The following is a 17,863-nucleotide window of genomic DNA, read 5'->3' as shown; positions in this document are numbered from 1 at the left end:
CTGGAGGGATAGACTCTGATGGGATAGTTGGAGTAATGGAGGTATGGACTCTGATGGGACAGTTGGAGTTCTGGAGGGATGGACTCTGATGGGAGAGTTGGAATACTGGAGGGATGGACTCTGATGGGAGAGTTGGAGTAATGGAGGGATAGACTCTGATGGGATAGTTGGAGTAATGGAGGTATGGACTCTGATGGGACAGTTTGAGTTCTGGAGGGATGGACTCAGATGGGAGTGTTGGAATACTGGAGTGATGGACTCTGATGGAAGAGTTGGAGTTCTGGAGGAATGGACTCTGATGGGAGAGTTGGAGAAATGGAGGTATGGAATCTGATGGGATAATTGGAGTACTGGAGGGATATACTCTGATGGGAGAGTTGGAGTACTGGAGGGATGGACTCTGATGGGAGTGTTGGAGTAATGGAGGTATGGACACTGATGGGATAGTTGGAGTACTGGAGGGATGGACTCTGATGGGAGAGTTGGAGTACTGGACGAATGTTCTGTGATGGGAGAGTTGGAATGCCAGAGGGAAGAAATCTCATGGGAGAATTGGAATATTATCCGGATGGACTGTGATGGGAGAGTTGGAGTTCTGGAGTGATGGACTCTGATGGGGGAGTTGGAGTACTGGAGGGATAGACTCTGATGGGATAGTTGGAGTAATGGAGGTATGGACTCTGATGGGACAGTTGGAGTACTGGAGGGATGGACTCAGATGGGAGTGTTGGAATACTGGAGGGATGGACTCTGATGGGAGAGTTGGAGTAATGGAGGGATAGACTCTGATGGGATAGTTGGAGTAATGGAGGTATGGACTCTGATGGGACAGTTTGAGTTCTGGAGGGATGGACTCAGATGGGAGTGTTGGAATACTGGAGTGATGGACTCCGATGGAAGAGTTGGAGTTCTGGAGGAATGGACTCTGATGGGAGAGTTGGAGAAATGGAGGTATGGAATCTGATGGGATAATTGGAGTACTGGAGGGATATACTCTGATGGGAGAGTTGGAGTACTGGAGGGATGGACTCTGATGGGAGTGTTGGAGTAATGGAGGTATGGACACTGATGGGATAGTTGGAGTACTGGAGGGATGGACTCTGATGGGAGAGTTGGAGTACTGGACGAATGTTCTGTGATGGGAGAGTTGGAATGCCAGAGGGAAGAAATCTCATGGGAGAATTGGAATATTATCCGGATGGACTGTGATGGGAGAGTTGGAGTTCTGGAGTGATGGACTCTGATGGGGGAGTTGGAGTACTGGAGGGATAGACTCTGATGGGATAGTTGGAGTAATGGAGGTATGGACTCTGATGGGACAGTTGGAGTTCTGGAGGGATGGACTCAGATGGGAGTGTTGGAATACTGGAGGGATGGACTCTGATGGGAGAGTTGGAGTAATGGAGGGATAGACTCTGATGGGATAGTTGGAGTAATGGAGGAATGGACTCTATGGGACAGTTGGAGTTCTGGAGGGGTGGACTCTGATGGGAGAGTTGGACTAATGGAGGGATGGACTCTGATGGAAGAGTTGGCGTACTGGAGGGATAGACTCTGTTGGGAGAGTTGGAGTACTGGAGGAATGGACTCTGATTGGAGAGTTGGAGTAATGGAGGTATGGAATCTGATGGGATAGTTGGAGTACTGGAGGGATAGACTCTGATGGGAGAGTTGGAGTACTGGAGGAATGGACTCTGATGGGAGAGTTGGAGTAATGGAGGTATGGACTCTGATGGGACAGTTTGAGTTCTGGAGGGATGGACTCAGATGGGAGTGTTGGAATACTGGAGTGATGGACTCCGATGGAAGAGTTGGGGTTCTGGAGGAATGGACTCTGATGGGAGAGTTAGAGAAATGGAGGTATGGAATCTGATGGGATAGTTGGAGTACTGGAGGGATATACTCTGATGGGAGAGTTGGAGTACTGGAGGGATGGACTCTGATGGGAAAGTTGGAGTACTAGAGGGATGGACTCTGATGGGAGTGTTGGAGTAATGGAGGTATGGACACTGATGGGATAGTTGGAGTACTGGAGGGATGGACTCTGATGGGAGAGTTGGAGTACTGGACGAATGTTCTGTGATGGGAGAGTTGGGATGCCAGAGGGAAGAAATCTCATGGGAGAATTGGAATATTATCCGGATGGACTCTGATGGGAGAGTTGGAGTTCTGGAGTGATGGACTCTGATGGGGGAGTTGGAGTACTGGAGGGATAGACTCTGATGGAATAGTTGGAGTAATGGAGGTATGGACTCTGATGGGACAGTTGGAGTTCTGGAGGGATGGACTCAGATGGGAGTGTTGGAATACTGGAGGGATGGACTCTGATGGGAGAGTTGGAGTAATGGAGGGATAGACTCTGATGGGATAGTTGGAGTAATGGAGGTATGGACTCTGATGGGACAGTTGGAGTTCTGGAGGTATGGACTCAGATGGGAGTGTTGGAATACTGGAGTGATGGACTCCGATGGAAGATTTGGAGTTCTGGAGGAATGGACTCTGATGGGAGAGTTGGAGAAATGGAGGTATGGAATTTGATGGGATAGTTGGAGTACTGGAGGGATATACTCTGATGGGAGAGTTGGAGTACTGGAGGGATGGACTCTGATGGGAAAGTTGGAGTACTGGAGGGATGGACTCTGATGGGAGTGTTGGAGTAATGGAGGTATGGACACTGATGGGATAGTTGGAGTACTGGAGGGATGGACTCTGATGGGAGAGTTGGAGTACTGGACGAATGTTCTGTGATGGGAGAGTTGGGATGCCAGAGGGAAGAAATCTCATGGGAGAATTGGAATATTATCCGGATGGACTCTGATGGGAGAGTTGGAGTTCTGGAGTGATGGACTCTGATGGGGGAGTTGGAGTACTGGAGGGATAGACTCTGATGGGATAGTTGGAGTAATGGAGGTATGGACTCTGATGGGACAGTTGGAGTTCTGGAGGGATGGACTCAGATGGGAGTGTTGGAATACTGGAGGGATGGACTCTGATGGGAGAGTTGGAGTAATGGAGGGATAGACTCTGATGGGATAGTTGGAGTAATGGAGGTATGGACTCTGATGGGACAGTTTGAGTTCTGGAGGGATGGACTCAGATGGGAGTGTTGGAATACTGGAGTGATGGACTCCGATGGAAGAGTTGGAGTTCTGGAGGAATGGACTCTGATGGGAGAGTTGGAGAAATGGAGGTATGGAATCTGATGGGATAGTTGGAGTACTGGAGGGATATACTCTGATGGGAGAGTTGGAGTACTGGAGGGATGGACTCTGATGGGAGTGTTGGAGTAATGGAGGTATGGACACTGATGGGATAGTTGGAGTACTGGAGGGATGGACTCTGATGGGAGAGTTGGAGTACTGGACGAATGTTCTGTGATGGGAGAGTTGGAGTGCCAGAGGGAAGAAATCTCATGGGAGAATTGGAATATTATCCGGATGGACTGTGATGGGAGAGTTGGAGTTCTGGAGTGATGGACTCTGATGGGGGAGTTGGAGTACTGGAGGGATAGACTCTGATGGGATAGTTGGAGTAATGGAGGTATGGACTCTGATGGGACAGTTGGAGTTCTGGAGGGATGGACTCAGATGGGAGTGTTGGAATACTGGAGGGATGGACTCTGATGGGAGACTTGGAGTAATGGAGGGATAGACTCTGATGGGATAGTTGGAGTAATGGAGGAATGGACTCTGATGGGACAGTTGGAGTTCTGGAGGGATGGACTCTGATGGGAGAGTTGGAGTACTGGAGGGATGGACTCTGATGGGAGAGTTGGAGTTCTGGTGGAATGGACTCTGATGGGATAGTTGGAGTAATAGAGGGATGGACTCTGATGGGATAGTTGGAGTAATGGAGGAATGGACTCTGATGGGACAGTTGGAGTTTTGGAGGGATGGACTCTGATGGGAGAGTTGGACTAATAGAGGGATGGACTCTGATGGAAGAGTTGGCGTACTGGAGGAATGGACTCTGATGGGAGAGTTGGAGTAATGGAGGGATGGACTCTGATGGGATAGTTGGAGTAATGGAGGGATGGACTCTGATGGGATAGTTGGAGTAATGGAGGGATGGACTCTGATGGGATAGTTGGAGCACTGGATGGATGGACTCTGATGGGATAGTAGGAGTACTGGAGGAATGGACTCTGATGGGATAGTTGGAGTACTGGAGTGATCGACTCTGATGGGAGAGTTGGTGTACTGGATGGATGGACTCTGATGGGAGAGTTGGAGTAATGGAGGGATGGACTCTGATGGGATAGTTGGAGTAATGGAGGGATGGACTCTGATGGGATAGTTGGAGTAATGGAGGGATGGAGTCTGATGGGATAGTTGGAGCACTGGATGGATGGACTCTGATGGGAGTGTTGGAGTAATGGAGGTATGGACACTGATGGGATAGTTGGAGTACTGGAGGGATGGACTCTGATGGGAGAGTTAGAGTACTGGACGAATGGTCTGTGATGGGAGAGTTGGGATGCCAGAGGGAAGAAATCTCATGGGAGAATTGGAATATTATCCGGATGGACTGTGATGGGAGAGTTGGAGTTCTGGAGTGATGGACTCTGATGGGGGAGTTGGAGTACTGGAGGGATAGACTCTGATGGGATAGTTGGAGTAATGGAGGTATGGACTCTGATGGGACAGTTGGAGTTCTGGAGGGATGGACTCAGATGGGAGTGTTGGAATCCTGGAGGGATGGACTCTGATGGGAGAGTTGGAGTAATGGAGGGATAGACTCTGATGGGATAGTTGGAGGAATGGAGGAATGGACTCTGATGGGACAGTTGGAGTTCTGGAGGGATGGACTCTGATGGGAGAGTTGGAGTACTGCAGGGATGGACTCTGATGGGAGAGTTGGAGTTCTGGTGGAATGGACTCTGATGGGATAGTTGGAGTAATAGAGGGATGGACTCTGATGGGATAGTTGGAGTAATGGAGGAATGGACTCTGATGGGACAGTTGGAGTTCTGGAGGGATGGACTCTGATGGGAGAGTTGGACTAATGGAGGGATGGACTCTGATGGAAGAGTTGGCGTACTGGAGGAATGGACTCTGATGGGAGAGTTGGAGTAATGGAGGGATGGACTCTGATGGGATAGTTGGAGTAATGGAGGGATGGACTCTGATGGGATAGTTGGAGTAATGGAGGGATGGACTCTGATGGGATAGTTGGAGTAATGGAGGGATGGACTCTGATGGGATAGTTGGAGCACTGGATGGATGGACTCTGATGTGATAGTAGGAGTACTGGAGGAATGGACCCTGATGGGATAGTTGGAGTACTGGAGTGATCGACTCTGATGGGAGAGTTGGTGTACTGGATGGATGGACTCTGATGGGATAGTAGGAGTACTGGAGGGATGGACTCTGATGGGATAGTTGGAGTACTGGAGGGATAGTCTCTGATGGGAGAGTTGGAGTACTGGAGGAATGGACTCTGATGGGAGAGTTGGAGTAATGGAGGTATGGACTCTGATGGGACAGTTGGAGTTCTGGAGGGATGGACTCAGATGGGAGTGTTGGAATACTGGAGGGATGGACTCCGATGGAAGAGTTGGAGTTCTGGAGGAATGGACTCTGATGGGATAGTTGGAGTACTGGAGGGATGAAATCTGATGGGAGAGTTGGAGTACTGGAGGGATGGACTCTGATGGGAAAGTTGGAGTACTGGAGGGATGGACTCTGATGGGAGTGTTGGAGTAATGGAGGTATGGACACTGATGGGATAGTTGGAGTACTGGAGGGATGGACTCTGATGGGAGAGTTGGAGTACTGGACGAATGGTCTGTGATGGGAGAGTTGGGATGCCAGAGGGAAGAAATCTCATGGGAGAATTGGAATATTATCCGGATGGACTGTGATGGGAGAGTTGGAGTTCTGGAGTGATGAACTCTGATGGGGGATTTGGAGTTCTGGATGGATGGTCAGTGATGGGAGAGTTGGGATGCCAGAGGGAGGAAATCTCATGGGAGAATTGGAATACTATCCGGATGGACTCTGATGGGAGAGTTGGAGTACTGGAGGGATGGACTCTGATGGGAGAGTTGGAGTACTGGACGGATGGTCTCTGATGGGAGAGTTGGGATGCCAGAGGGAAGAAATCTCATGGGAGAATTGGAATACTATCCAGATGGACTGTGATGGGGGAGCTGGAATATTGGAGAGTTAATTGGCAACGGGCCAAAATGGCCATTTCCTATCATAATCTTGTGATCTTTACTGATTACATCTCTCTCTCGGTTTCCAGGTCGTTCGTCAAGCAAAAAGGGCGATGGGCTCTTTGGGGATGATGGAGTGACTGGGAGCGAGACATCATCACCATCTGTAGAATTGGACAACTACAGCTTTAATTGAAGTAATTTTTCCTCTAAGCATTTCTCCATGTTTATTCTCACACTTCTTTCGTGGGATAGTAAGGATTCCATGGAGATGGATGTTTGGAACGTTTTTCACGGTGATGGATGCCAACACAGGGAATTAAATACTTTTTTGGACAAGTGCCAATATTAAGCAGTACAAGGGCAGAATTTACATTGACTTAAACTTCCCTTTCTCACCAAGTACATCCAGGTAAATTCAAGGACTAGAGAGGTGCAAAATAAAGTTCACAAGAACTCTCATTGAATAGTGTTATGTTTCAGAATTTAGTGTAATATGTTAAAGTTTCTGCCATTCAGCTAAACCATGTTTAATGATGTAAGTTGCATGACAGTGGGTCGGGCTTCCTGGTGTAAATCAGTTGCTTCCACGCACAAAATTTAAACGCGTGTGCTAGAGGCGAGACAGGACAGTTTGACATTTTGGTGAACGATCGCAGTTATTGCTGCTGTTCATTTGAATTCAACAGAGGCCGTTGCCACTTTTATCCTGTGGTTCCCACTCTGAGGGGAAGGGTATTCATTTGACGAAAAGCTGACACTGCAGTCAACTTTTTAACAAACAAGGGGTGTTGAGGCTTAGGGAGAGGGGGCGACTACAAGGCCCTGACAAGAGTTGAGCCAAGAGAGTTACAAAATAAACTCAAAGTCAATTCTGATGGTGGTGGTGTACTGTGTTTGTTATTTTTGTATCGCACTAAGATAAGGTGGAAGTGAATGAATTTGATCATAATTCTTGCTCTGTATGTTCAATAAATCAATGATTTTCACTGAGTCTTGTCTCATTTAATGATAATTCAGGCTACTCTTAGAGAGATTCAGGGAATACATATATGAAAAACGCAAGAATTCAATGCGAGGAAATTATACTAATTTGTCCCTGAGCTATGCTATGTTACAAGTGTAGCGGTGTGAATCAACTCGGGTAAATCATTTAGTCTTGTTGATACCCAGCTCGACACAACAAAGTATTATCTCAAGCTCCCTTGGCTCCAGTCAAAACAAAAGAACAAAGAACAAAGAAAAGTACAGCACAGGAACAGGCCCTTCGGCCCTCCAAGGCCGTGCCGACCATGCTGCCCGTCTAAACTAAAATCTTCTGCACTTCCTTAGGGGCAGCACGGTAGCATGGTGGTTAGCATAAATGCTTCACCGCTCCAGGGTCCCAGGTTCGATTCCCGGCTGGGTCACTGTCTGTGCGGAGTCTGCACGTCCTCCCCGTGTGTGCGTGGGTTTCCTCCGGGTGCTCCGGTTTCCTCCCACAGTCCAAAGATGTGCGGGTTAGGTGGATTGGCCATGCTAAATTGCCCGTAGTGTCCTAAAAAGTAAGGTTAAGGGGGGGGGGGGGTTGTTGGGTTACGGGTATAGGGTGGATACGTGGGTTTGAGTAGGGTGATCATTGCTCGGCACAACATCGAGGGCCGAAGGGCCTGTTCTGTGCTGTACTGTTCTATGTTCCATGTTCTATGTTCCTGGGTCTGTATCCCTCTATTCCCATCCTATTTATGTATTTGTCTAGCTGCACCTTAAATGTCACCATCATCTCTGCTTCCACCACCTCCTCCGGCAGCGAGTTCCAGGCACCCACTACCCTCTGTGTAAAAAAACTTGCCTCGTACATCTCCTCTTAAACTTTGCCCCTCAAACCTATGCCCCCTAGTAATTGACCCCTCTACCCTGGGGAAAAGCCTCTGACTATCCACTCTGTCTATGCCCCTCATAATTTTGTAGACCTCTATCAGGTCGCCCCTCAACTTCCATCGTTTCAGTGAGAACAAACCCAGTTTATTCAACCGCTCCTCATAGCCAATGCCCTCCATAGCAGGAAACATCCTGGTCAATCTCTTCTGCACCCTCTCTAAAGCCTCCGCATCCTTCTGGTAGTGTGGCGACCAGAATTGAACACTATACTCCAAGTGTGGCCTAACTAAGGTTCTGTACAGCTGCAACATGACTTGCCAATTCTTATATTCAATGCCCCGGCCAATGAAGGCAAGCATGCCGTATGCCTTCTTGACTACCTTCTCCACCTGTGTTGTCCCTTTCAGTGACCTGTGGACCAGTACACCTAGATCTCTCTGACTTTCAATACTCTTGAGGGTTCTACCAGTCCCTACCTGCATTAGACCTTCCAAAATGCATCACCTCACACTTGTCCGGATTAAACTCCATCTGCCATCTCTCCGCCCAAGTCTCCAAATGATCTAAATCCTGCTGTATCCTCTGACTGTCCTACTAGTTGTACTACAAACAGCAAAGGTCCCAGCACTGATCCCTGCGGAACACCACTAGTCACAGCCCTCCAATCAGAAACGCACCCTTCCATTGCTACTCTCTGCCTTCTATTACTTAGCCAGTTCTATATCCACCTTGCGAGCTCACCCCTGATCCCATGTGACTTCACGTTTTGTACCAGTCTGCCATGAGGGACCTTGTCAAAGGCCTTACTGAAGTCCATATAGACAACATCCACTGCCCTACCTGCATCAATCATCTTTGTTACCTCTTTGAAAAACTCTATCAAGTTTGTGAGACACGACCTCCCCTTCACAAAACCGTGCTGCCTCTCACTAATACATCCATTTGCTTCCAAATGGGAGTAGATCCTGTCTCGAAGAATTCTCTCCAGTAATTTCCCTACCACTGACGTAAGGCTCACCGGCCTATAGTTCCCTGGAATATCTTTGCTATCCTTCTTAAACAAAGGAACAACATTGGCTATTCTCCAGTCCTCCGGGACATCACCTGAAGACAATGAGGATCCAAAGATTTCTGTCTTAAGGCCTCAGCGATTTCCTCTCTTGCCTCCTTCAGTATTCTGGGGTAGATCCCATCCGGCCCTGGGGACCTATCTACCTTAATATTTTTCAAGACGCCCAACACCTCGTCTTTTTGGATCTCATAAATGATTTGGAGGAAAATGTAACTGATCTGATTAGTAAGTTTGCAGACGACACAAAGGTAGGTGGAATTGCGGATAGCGATGAGGACTGTCAGAGGATACAGCAGGATTTAGATAGTTTGGAGACTTGGGCAGACAGATGGCAGATGGAGTTTAATCCAGACAAGTCACATCCCCAACCCCCACCCCCCTCCCCCCACCCACCCAATCCCTTCACATAAAACGGGAGATTGCAATAAGAGGAGAAGGTTTACACTAACCCAAGCCTGCTGCTGCACCTGGATCCTACCAATTAACCTGCTGGGGCGGCACGGGGGGTGTGTGGTGATATGATTTGCATAGCTGTCTGCCATTGGTGCAGAACACCGGCTTACCATTGGCCCTGGTCGGTCATGTGCCTCTCGACCGATTGGTTGAGACCAGTCATGTGACAGCTCTCCGATTGGTCGAGAGGCTGAGTTAACCACGCCTCCTTACCGAGATATAAATAGTCGGAGCGCCCGGCGGTCGTCCATTTTATTGTAGACAACCACAGGGCTAAGTTCTAGCTTATTAAAGCCTAATTTTTGTATAGCAACTCGTCTCTCGTGCAATTGATGGCTCATCAGGGTGCAGTGGTTAGAAGTGCTGCTTCACGGCGCTGAGGATCCAGGTTCAATCCGGGTTCAGCCCCGGGTCACTCTCCCTGTGAAGTTTGCACATTCTCCCCGTGTCTGTGCGGGTCTCACCCCACAACCCATAAATGTGCAGGTCGGTGGATTAGCCACACCAGTCAACCTGCTCCTGGCCTTCCATCATGCCAGCCTGTACGGCGAAGACCACCATGCCAAGAAATAACAGCGGACGCCCTGTGGCAGCAGGAATGGAACCAACATGCCCCCATTAAAAAACACTTCCTCATCACAGATCCCACAGCCCGTCCACCTGGCTTCAACCTGCCACACCAACACTGGGCACCCCGCAGCCATTTCCACATCGGCCAATTTGCAGCAAATGGGCACAAGTGGGGCCTTGCAGGGAACCCGGACTGCAGTAGTGGCGCCCCCTCCCAATCAATGACCCACATCACTGAAGACTGCTACCTGACAAAACTCAGCGGAGGCCTCCGGGAGCTCCGTTTAGCCGCTGCGGAAGCTATTCCCCGGCTTGGCAATTACTGCACACATGAAAGAAAATTCAGGCTGCTCAAACAAGCAAATGATCCCAGTCAACCCGAGAAGGTATCCATGACAGACTTCAATTGAGAGCAAATAAACTAAAATCCCTGAATGTTCCTTCCGCCATCAATCATTTGCTGGTCAGTTACTTTAGGATTAGGGAAAGAGAGAGATAGAGACTAAAGTTCCCTCCACACTGTGCAATTAAGCAGTAGATCAGCTTTCAGCATCAGTTGGACATAGATTACATTATTCAAAGTGCGGTTATGCCAAGGATGGCAGATTAGATACAGTGCTGGTACGATGCAGCAAAAAGCTCTCTCAAAACCCTCCCATAAACCAGTCCCAGGGGGCAGGAACTGCACAGGTTCAATACAGAGTACAACTTCCTCTGCATTGCACTATCAAAGGGCTATCCAATTCAAGATCCAGAGGAAAAGCTCCCTCTACACTGCTCCATCAAACACAGCTGAGTCACGTAAGGTACAGAGTAAAACTCTTTTTACACTGTCCCATTAAACACAAACAGGGCAAGTTTGATACAGTTTCAAGTCCGATCAAACAATCCTAGGACAAGTAATGCACGGGTTAGATGCAGGGTAAAGAGGCAGAATTCTCCATTCCTGAGACTGGGGCCGGGATTCTCTCTTCTGGGGACGAAGTCCCCACACCGGCGGGAAAACCAGCGCCAACCACTCCGGCGTCAACAGCCCCCTAACGTGCGGAATTCTCTGTATTTTTGGAGGCTAGGTGGACGAGGGAGAGGTTGGTGCCGCTCCAGCCGGCGCCGAAGGGACGGCCCAAGTTCGTGCATGCGGCGAAGGGCAGGCGTGATCTCGCGCATGCGTGGAACGGCCGACGTGATTGTGTGCATGCGCAGACTGGCCGGCGTATTATGGCGCATGCGCGGGGGGGGTTTTCTTCTCCGCGCCGAACACGTCGGAGCCCTATGGGGGCCGGCGCAGAAGAAAGAAGTGCCCCCATGGAACAAGCCCGCCCACAAATCGTTGGGCCCCGACCGCACGCCATGCCACCATGGGGCTCCCCCCCCTGGGGTCGGATCCTCCCGTGCCCCCCCCCGAGGACCTCCCACGCATACCCACCTGCCATGTCCCGCCGGTACGTGAGTAGAGTGATTCTCACCGGCAGGAATGGCCAAAAATGGATGGCCGCTCGGCCCATCAGGACCAGGAGAATCACCGGGGTGGGGGGGGGGGGGGGGGGCGCGGTCAATGGCCCCCGAACGGCATGGTTGGAATCCCCCGCCCCGACCGAAAAACGGCGCCGGAGAATACGGTAGCGGGTGTCAGGGCGGGATTCGCGCGCCCCCCCCCCCCCCCCCCCGGGAATTCTCCAACCCGGTTTGGGGGGGGGGGAGGGGTTGAGAGGGGGGGGGTCGGAGAATCCCGCCCTAAGTATTGATGCCGGGCTGAATTTGTGGAATTCAACGACAGCACAATTGGTGCCGCATATCTGGACCGATTCATCGACCGATAAGGGGCACCAGCACCACGTGGGACACAATTGATTCTATTGAGAAACCCTGCTGGATTCACGATTCACACTCAGGAAGCTGACAAGCTGCAGCTGTCTATAAACACTTCACTCCCCACACACACCATCCCAGGTGGCAGCGAGGGGAGCGGCACCCCATTTTACAGACACCGAGATTGAGACCCTGCTAGATGTCATTTAGGAGAGGTGGGCGACTCTGTACCCCGGCCCAGGAAGGAGGCCGCTAGCCACCGCCGTTCGCTCTGCCGGCCGCAGGTGGCAGAGGCTGTAAGCAACATAGGCGAAACCATCCGTCCCAGCCAACAGTGCCGTAAGAAACTGCACCACCTCGTCAGCGTGGCAAGGATGAGTGGGCAGGACTGTGTCCCTGGCACCAACACCCGTCCAACACACCCATTGCCCCACCCCTGCCCTGCACCACATGCCGCCACCCATACCAGCCGCCATGGCCGGGTGCTCTGGCCAGTGAAGCCACCAGCTCCCATCCCCTGGACTGCATGTGTCCTACTGTCTCACACCGTGCGTTTTCTGTTTCCCCCACCCTGCCCCCAGGAGAAGGCCGCCCATAACTGCTGCGAGAGGGAAAAGACTGGAGGAGGACTGGCAGACCAGCAGCCTCTCACTGTGGCAGAGCAGGGGGCCCTGGACGTGGTCAGCGGACCCGAGGAACGGGCAGTCGCCGGGGTGGAGGTTGGTATCAGCCGAAGAAATGAGACCCTGCTCAGTTGCGGTTCCCCGTGACATGTGTGACACCCCCCCACTCCCAATACCATCCCCACACCACCCCCACATCACTCCCACACCCCCGCTCCACCACTACCCTTACTCCCTCCTCCCAAACACCCCCCATCCCTTCTCTCCAACACCCCCCCACCAGCCGCACTCTCCCCCGGCCTAAACACGGGTCTTGTCTTGTGTCTTGCAGGACCTGTAGGTGATGGGGCGGGCCCTTCTGGTGTCCCCCGCCCCCAGCCACAGCCACAATCCCAGGTGCCGACCAGTGATGAGGGCACCAACACGAGTCATAAACCGAAGACCCAGGACACCCCGGAGCTCGGGTCCAAGGATGACACGGATTTCCCGTCACAGCTGTCTCCAACACGCTTCACCATCCCAGATACACTCACCTCGGTTGGGCACTTTAGTGAAGATCCTCCTGGGACATGATCTGGTTCTCATCACACAGCTACTCCGGTACAACAGATGGAAGTAGGAAATCCCGAGGGGACAGACGGTTGGAGGGCAGGCCAACAGGCCAATCCCAGGAACCAGCTGCCACACAGACGGGTTTCGAACTTCTGGAACAGACAGTCCCATCGATCATGGAGATGAGGTCGCAGAGCCAGGGACTACATGAGGGGTTGTTGGAGAGCACCCAGCACCTGCAGGCACAGGTTGAGGAATCCAACCGCGTGCAGAAACAGGGTCTGGTGCCGGCCATGAGTGCCACCCTAGCCAATGTGGCATGAGTGGTGTCCGTGGTGAAGTCCTTGGGGGGGGGGGGGGGGGGGGGGGGGGGGGGGGTTTGGTTATGGATCAGCATGTCCAAGGCCTGGGACAATCTGCTGACGGTGATAAGGCCCAGGACAGGGCTGCCCTCTCACAGGCAGGCATGTGCCAGGGCAACCTGGACATTGCAGTGACCCTCCTGAGCGTGGCCCAGTCGCAGCAGGCAATGGCCAACATGGCGGAGACAGTGGGAGGTGGCCCAGTCCCAGAGGGAGGTGGTGCAGTCACTGGCTGATGTGGCACAGACACAGAAGATGGTGCCACAGTTGCAGTGTGATGTGGCGCAGTTCCAGACGGCAGTGGTCAACTCCCTGATCTCCATGGCCATGAGCATGCAGACACTGGTCAAGACAGCAGTGGGCATCCAGGACAGACAGGGCCAGGTGACGGGGGTGCCTCTGGGGTTCACTTTACTTGCACCGTTGTCCCATGGAATAGTCCTGGGGGCATCGGTCATCTTGAGGAAGGAGGAGGTAATGGGGCTGTGACTCCCGTAGGGGAGATGCCGGAATGCCGCTGCACCAAGGACTCCGCCATTCCGCGCCCCCCCCCCCACCCCCTCCTGTCCCTGATGCTTGCAGCGGGCAGAACAGGGTGGCACCATGCCACTTGGGACTCCCGAGCAGCAGCCAGGCCCATCCAGAAGACGCCCACCAAAGGGGACGCGTCGCAGGGCGGGAATCACAGCAGGCTGCCTCGAATCCTGATGTACCAACTGGGGATCCACCTGGATGTGGCGTTAGGGCCCCTAAAGCCAACAAAGTAGACACCAGTTAAGTTGCCATGGGTGCAGGGCACAGTCAATTGATCGGGGCTAGGGCACATATCTGTATATGTTTTCACGTTAAACACCTGGGCATAATGTTACAACTTGACTCGGTGCTCTGTCAGACGAGTGTAAGGGGTGGGCTGGTCTGGGCTGACTGCAGAGGGGGTGTGGGGGGGGCACTGGGGTGTGCTGGGCTCGGGGATTGTGGTTCAGCCAGTGCTCACTACTCCAATATCCCACCCCATCCCAACTCCCCTACCCCACCCCTCCATCATCCCCATCTCCGCCACCCCAGGGAATCGATGGGACTGTGTGATGGAATGGCCAGCTCGCATGCAGGGATCACCCAGCTAGACGGTGGAAAGTGCTATTGTGGGCAGGAGTCGGACATTGTCAAACGACGCGGAGCACCAGATCCCATCGCAGAGCGGGTTGTCATCATCCTCCAGCCCATGGACCAGACCTGCTGTTGCTGCCAACCCAGGGCCTGCACCCCATAATATGGCAGGTATGTATCATGGAGGGGGTTGCAGGCGGGCCGGGGGGTGGGGGGGTCCGTGCCCCTGGACAGCCCCCCCCCCCCCCCCCCCAGTTGATGAACTTGGAGGTGATCAAAGCGTCCTGTGCATGTTGGCCCAGGTGCGGTCTCCTGTGCCTGCCTATGCCCCATGTTATGGTACTCCTCCCCCTCACCCGCATCCTCCTCATTGGACGAGGCCTGGAGTACAACCTCATCCTCCAGCACGTCGCCCATCTGCTGCATGGTGTTGTGGAGGACACAGCAGGCCACAACGTGGGCGACCCTCCCAGCGCCATACAGTGGGGGTGTCCAGGCACCTGAACCACATCTTCAGGATGCCGAAGCACCGCTTGATCATGTCCCTGGACGCTGCACGAGTGTCGTTGCAGCAGCTTTCCGCGTCGATCTGCGGCCTCTGGCTAGGCGTCATCCGGCTCGGCCACAGCAGCGAACCCCTGTCGCCAAGGAGCCAAACCCCCAGCTGGCGGTGCGCCTCAAAGAGGCCGGGAATCATCAAGTGTGCCAGGACGAAGGCGTCGTGCACACTGCCCAGATATTGTGCGCAGACGTGATGATGCGCATCTGATGGTCGCACACCTGCTGCCCATTCGTCGAGTGAAACCCCTTTCGTCGAGTGAAACCCCTTTTGGTTTGTGTAGAGCAGCCTGTCATCTGCAGGTACTCGTAGGGTGACATACATCCCGTCAATCGACCCCTGGACGTGGGCCATCTAGGTACTGGGGGCGAGCCCCGCTGCCCAGACATCCTGGTAGGCTCGGTTCACATTGAAATGGATGTGTCGTGCCGACTGAACATATAGGGCCTCGGTGACGGTGCAAATGTACCTGTGCACTGAGTTCTGTGCGATCCCGGACAGGCCTCCACTCGGCTCCTGGAAGGACCCCATGGCATAACGTTTCAGGGCAACTGTCACCTTGACGGCCACCAGGAGCAGTGTTCTCCCCCATACCCCCGCGGTGCCAGGTGTGCCTTGATCTGACAGTTAGGGCACACTTTCCCCTGCTCAGCCGGAGTCTTCGTTGGCGTGCCTGGTCGAGCAGGTCTTCGAATGACAGGCGCTGCCGCTACACATGGGGCCTCGTGTGGCGCCTCCTTTGCAACTCCTCCTCCTCGGCCTGTTGGGCGGCCAGTTCTCCATCCTTAGCGGCTGCCTCCTGTTCCTCTGGGGCAGGCTCCGCTGCTGCAACTTCCTCCCCCTCGAGCAGCTCCAGTCCGTACAGCTGCAGTGCATCCCCCAGGGCTGTGGTGACCAGCAGGAAGGCCACCATCGCTGGTTGTATTTGATATCCATTGTCTGCAGGGGGTGTAAGGCCAACATGTTAGAATGGTGCAGAAACCTATGCTCAACCAGGTCCACTGGGCTGCACAGTGGCCCTGGTTGGCACTGTGGACTCTGCCCCCCACATGTTCCCGCCCCCCCCCTCCCCACACCCCCGACACCGTGGGGGTCTCTCACCTTGGTGCCAATCCCTGCTGCCAGGTGTACCATCAGCTGGCACTGCCCATGCCAGTGGGATGCTCCTTTAGTGGCTACACTGGACGCTGCCCTTATGCAGGCCTTGTGATGCCCTGCCGGGGGGTGGCAGCCGGTTTGGCGGGGGGGTGGTGGTGTGGAGGGTGTGGTACGGATTGGTGGATCTGGGCATCCATACGGCTGGTAACATTCTGCAGAACCAAGGTCAAGGTGGGTGGTCAGTGGGGTGCGCAGCAAGATGGCTGCCTTGCAGGCCACGGCAATGGAGGTCAGTGCCTGGACACCACCCCAGTCCCATGAGGGCTCACCCCAGCCACACAGCCCCTCCCCCATCAGCAGCCCCCCCCCCCCTCCCCCACCCCACACCCCCTCCTTAATACTTTTAGGTGAGGTGCAGAAGGAATTCAGGAATCCCTCTATAGTAAGACACATACTCTCTCAACCTGTCTACGTTCATATGTGGGTGCTGACCTGTTGTTTCTTCAGTATTGCTATTGAATTGATATTTAGATGGCAATGAGCTATCATTTTCCTGATGACAATGTAACTTCGCATCGCATCCACCTACCTCTGACAAACCAAACAGGTTCAACCGTCGATGTTAAAACTTCAGTATTTCTACAACTGCCCACAGTACCCAGTGTATGCAACAATCATAGAAATGTTACAGCACAGAAGGAGGCCATTCAGCCCATCTTGTCTATGCCAGACCGAGGACACCCAGGTACCCTTTCTAATCCCAACTTCCTGCATCCAATCCATAGCCCTGTACCTTAAAGCACTTAAGGAGCAGACCCAGGTACTTTTTTAAAAAGGTCAGGGTCTCTACCTCCAGCACCAACTCGGGCAGCGAATTTCAGACACCCACTACCCTCTGAGTAAAAAGGTTTTCCTCATGTCCCCTCTACACCTTCTGCCACTTATCTTGAATCTATGCCCCCTGGTTCCAGAATTCTCCACCACGGGAAACAATTTTATCCTGACCATTCTATCTGTTCCCCTCATAATTTTGTACACCTCAATTAAGTCATCCCTCAGCCTTCATTGTTCCAAGGAAAATAACCCCAACCTATCAAATCTCTCCTCATTGCCACACATTTCTAGCCCTGGCAACATTCTTGTAAACGTCCTGCACTCTCTCCAGAGCAATGATGTCCTTCCTGTAAGGTATGGAACTGCACACAATATTCCAGTTGTGGCCTCAGTAGTGATCAGAACTGCACACAATATTCCAGTTGTGGCCTCACTAGTGATCAGAACTGCACGCAATATTCCAGTTGTGGCCTCACTAGTGGTCAGAACTGCACACAATATTCCAGTTGTGGCCTCACTAGTGATCAGAACTGCACACAATATTCCAGTTGTGGCCTCACCAGTGTTTTAAACAATTTTAACATTATATCCTTACTTTTACGTCCTATACATCTGCCAATCAAGGACAGCATTCAATTTGCTTTCTTAACAACCTTGGATACTTGAACTGCTGCATTTAGGGACCTGTGTACTTGTACTTCAAGATCTCGCACTTCATCTACCCCCCCCCCCCACCCCCACTGAGTATATTCCCATTTATTGTGTACTCCCTTGTTCGACTTCCCTAAATGCATGATCGCACAC

The 17,863-nt window shown here is 52.4% G+C and overlaps 1 protein-coding gene across 1 annotated transcript in view; it reads left to right on the top strand.

Annotated features, from left to right (window-relative positions):
- Positions 1-7,153, top strand: part of ankmy1 (ankyrin repeat and MYND domain containing 1) — a 153,602-nt gene extending 146,449 nt beyond the window's left edge. Inside the window, exon 16 of the mRNA XM_038816607.1 lies at positions 6,250-7,153. Within this exon, the coding sequence (XP_038672535.1) occupies positions 6,250-6,356 (107 nt within the window). The 3' untranslated portion in view covers positions 6,357-7,153. The remainder of the gene's footprint in view (positions 1-6,249) is intronic.
- Positions 7,154-17,863: the final 10,710 nt, after the last annotated feature.

This window comes from Scyliorhinus canicula, chromosome 13 (assembly GCF_902713615.1).
Source record: "Scyliorhinus canicula chromosome 13, sScyCan1.1, whole genome shotgun sequence".
NCBI classification, from domain to species: domain Eukaryota; kingdom Metazoa; phylum Chordata; class Chondrichthyes; order Carcharhiniformes; family Scyliorhinidae; genus Scyliorhinus; species Scyliorhinus canicula.
Note: the sequence above shows the minus strand (reverse complement) of the source record. Positions and strands in the feature narration are given on the sequence as shown.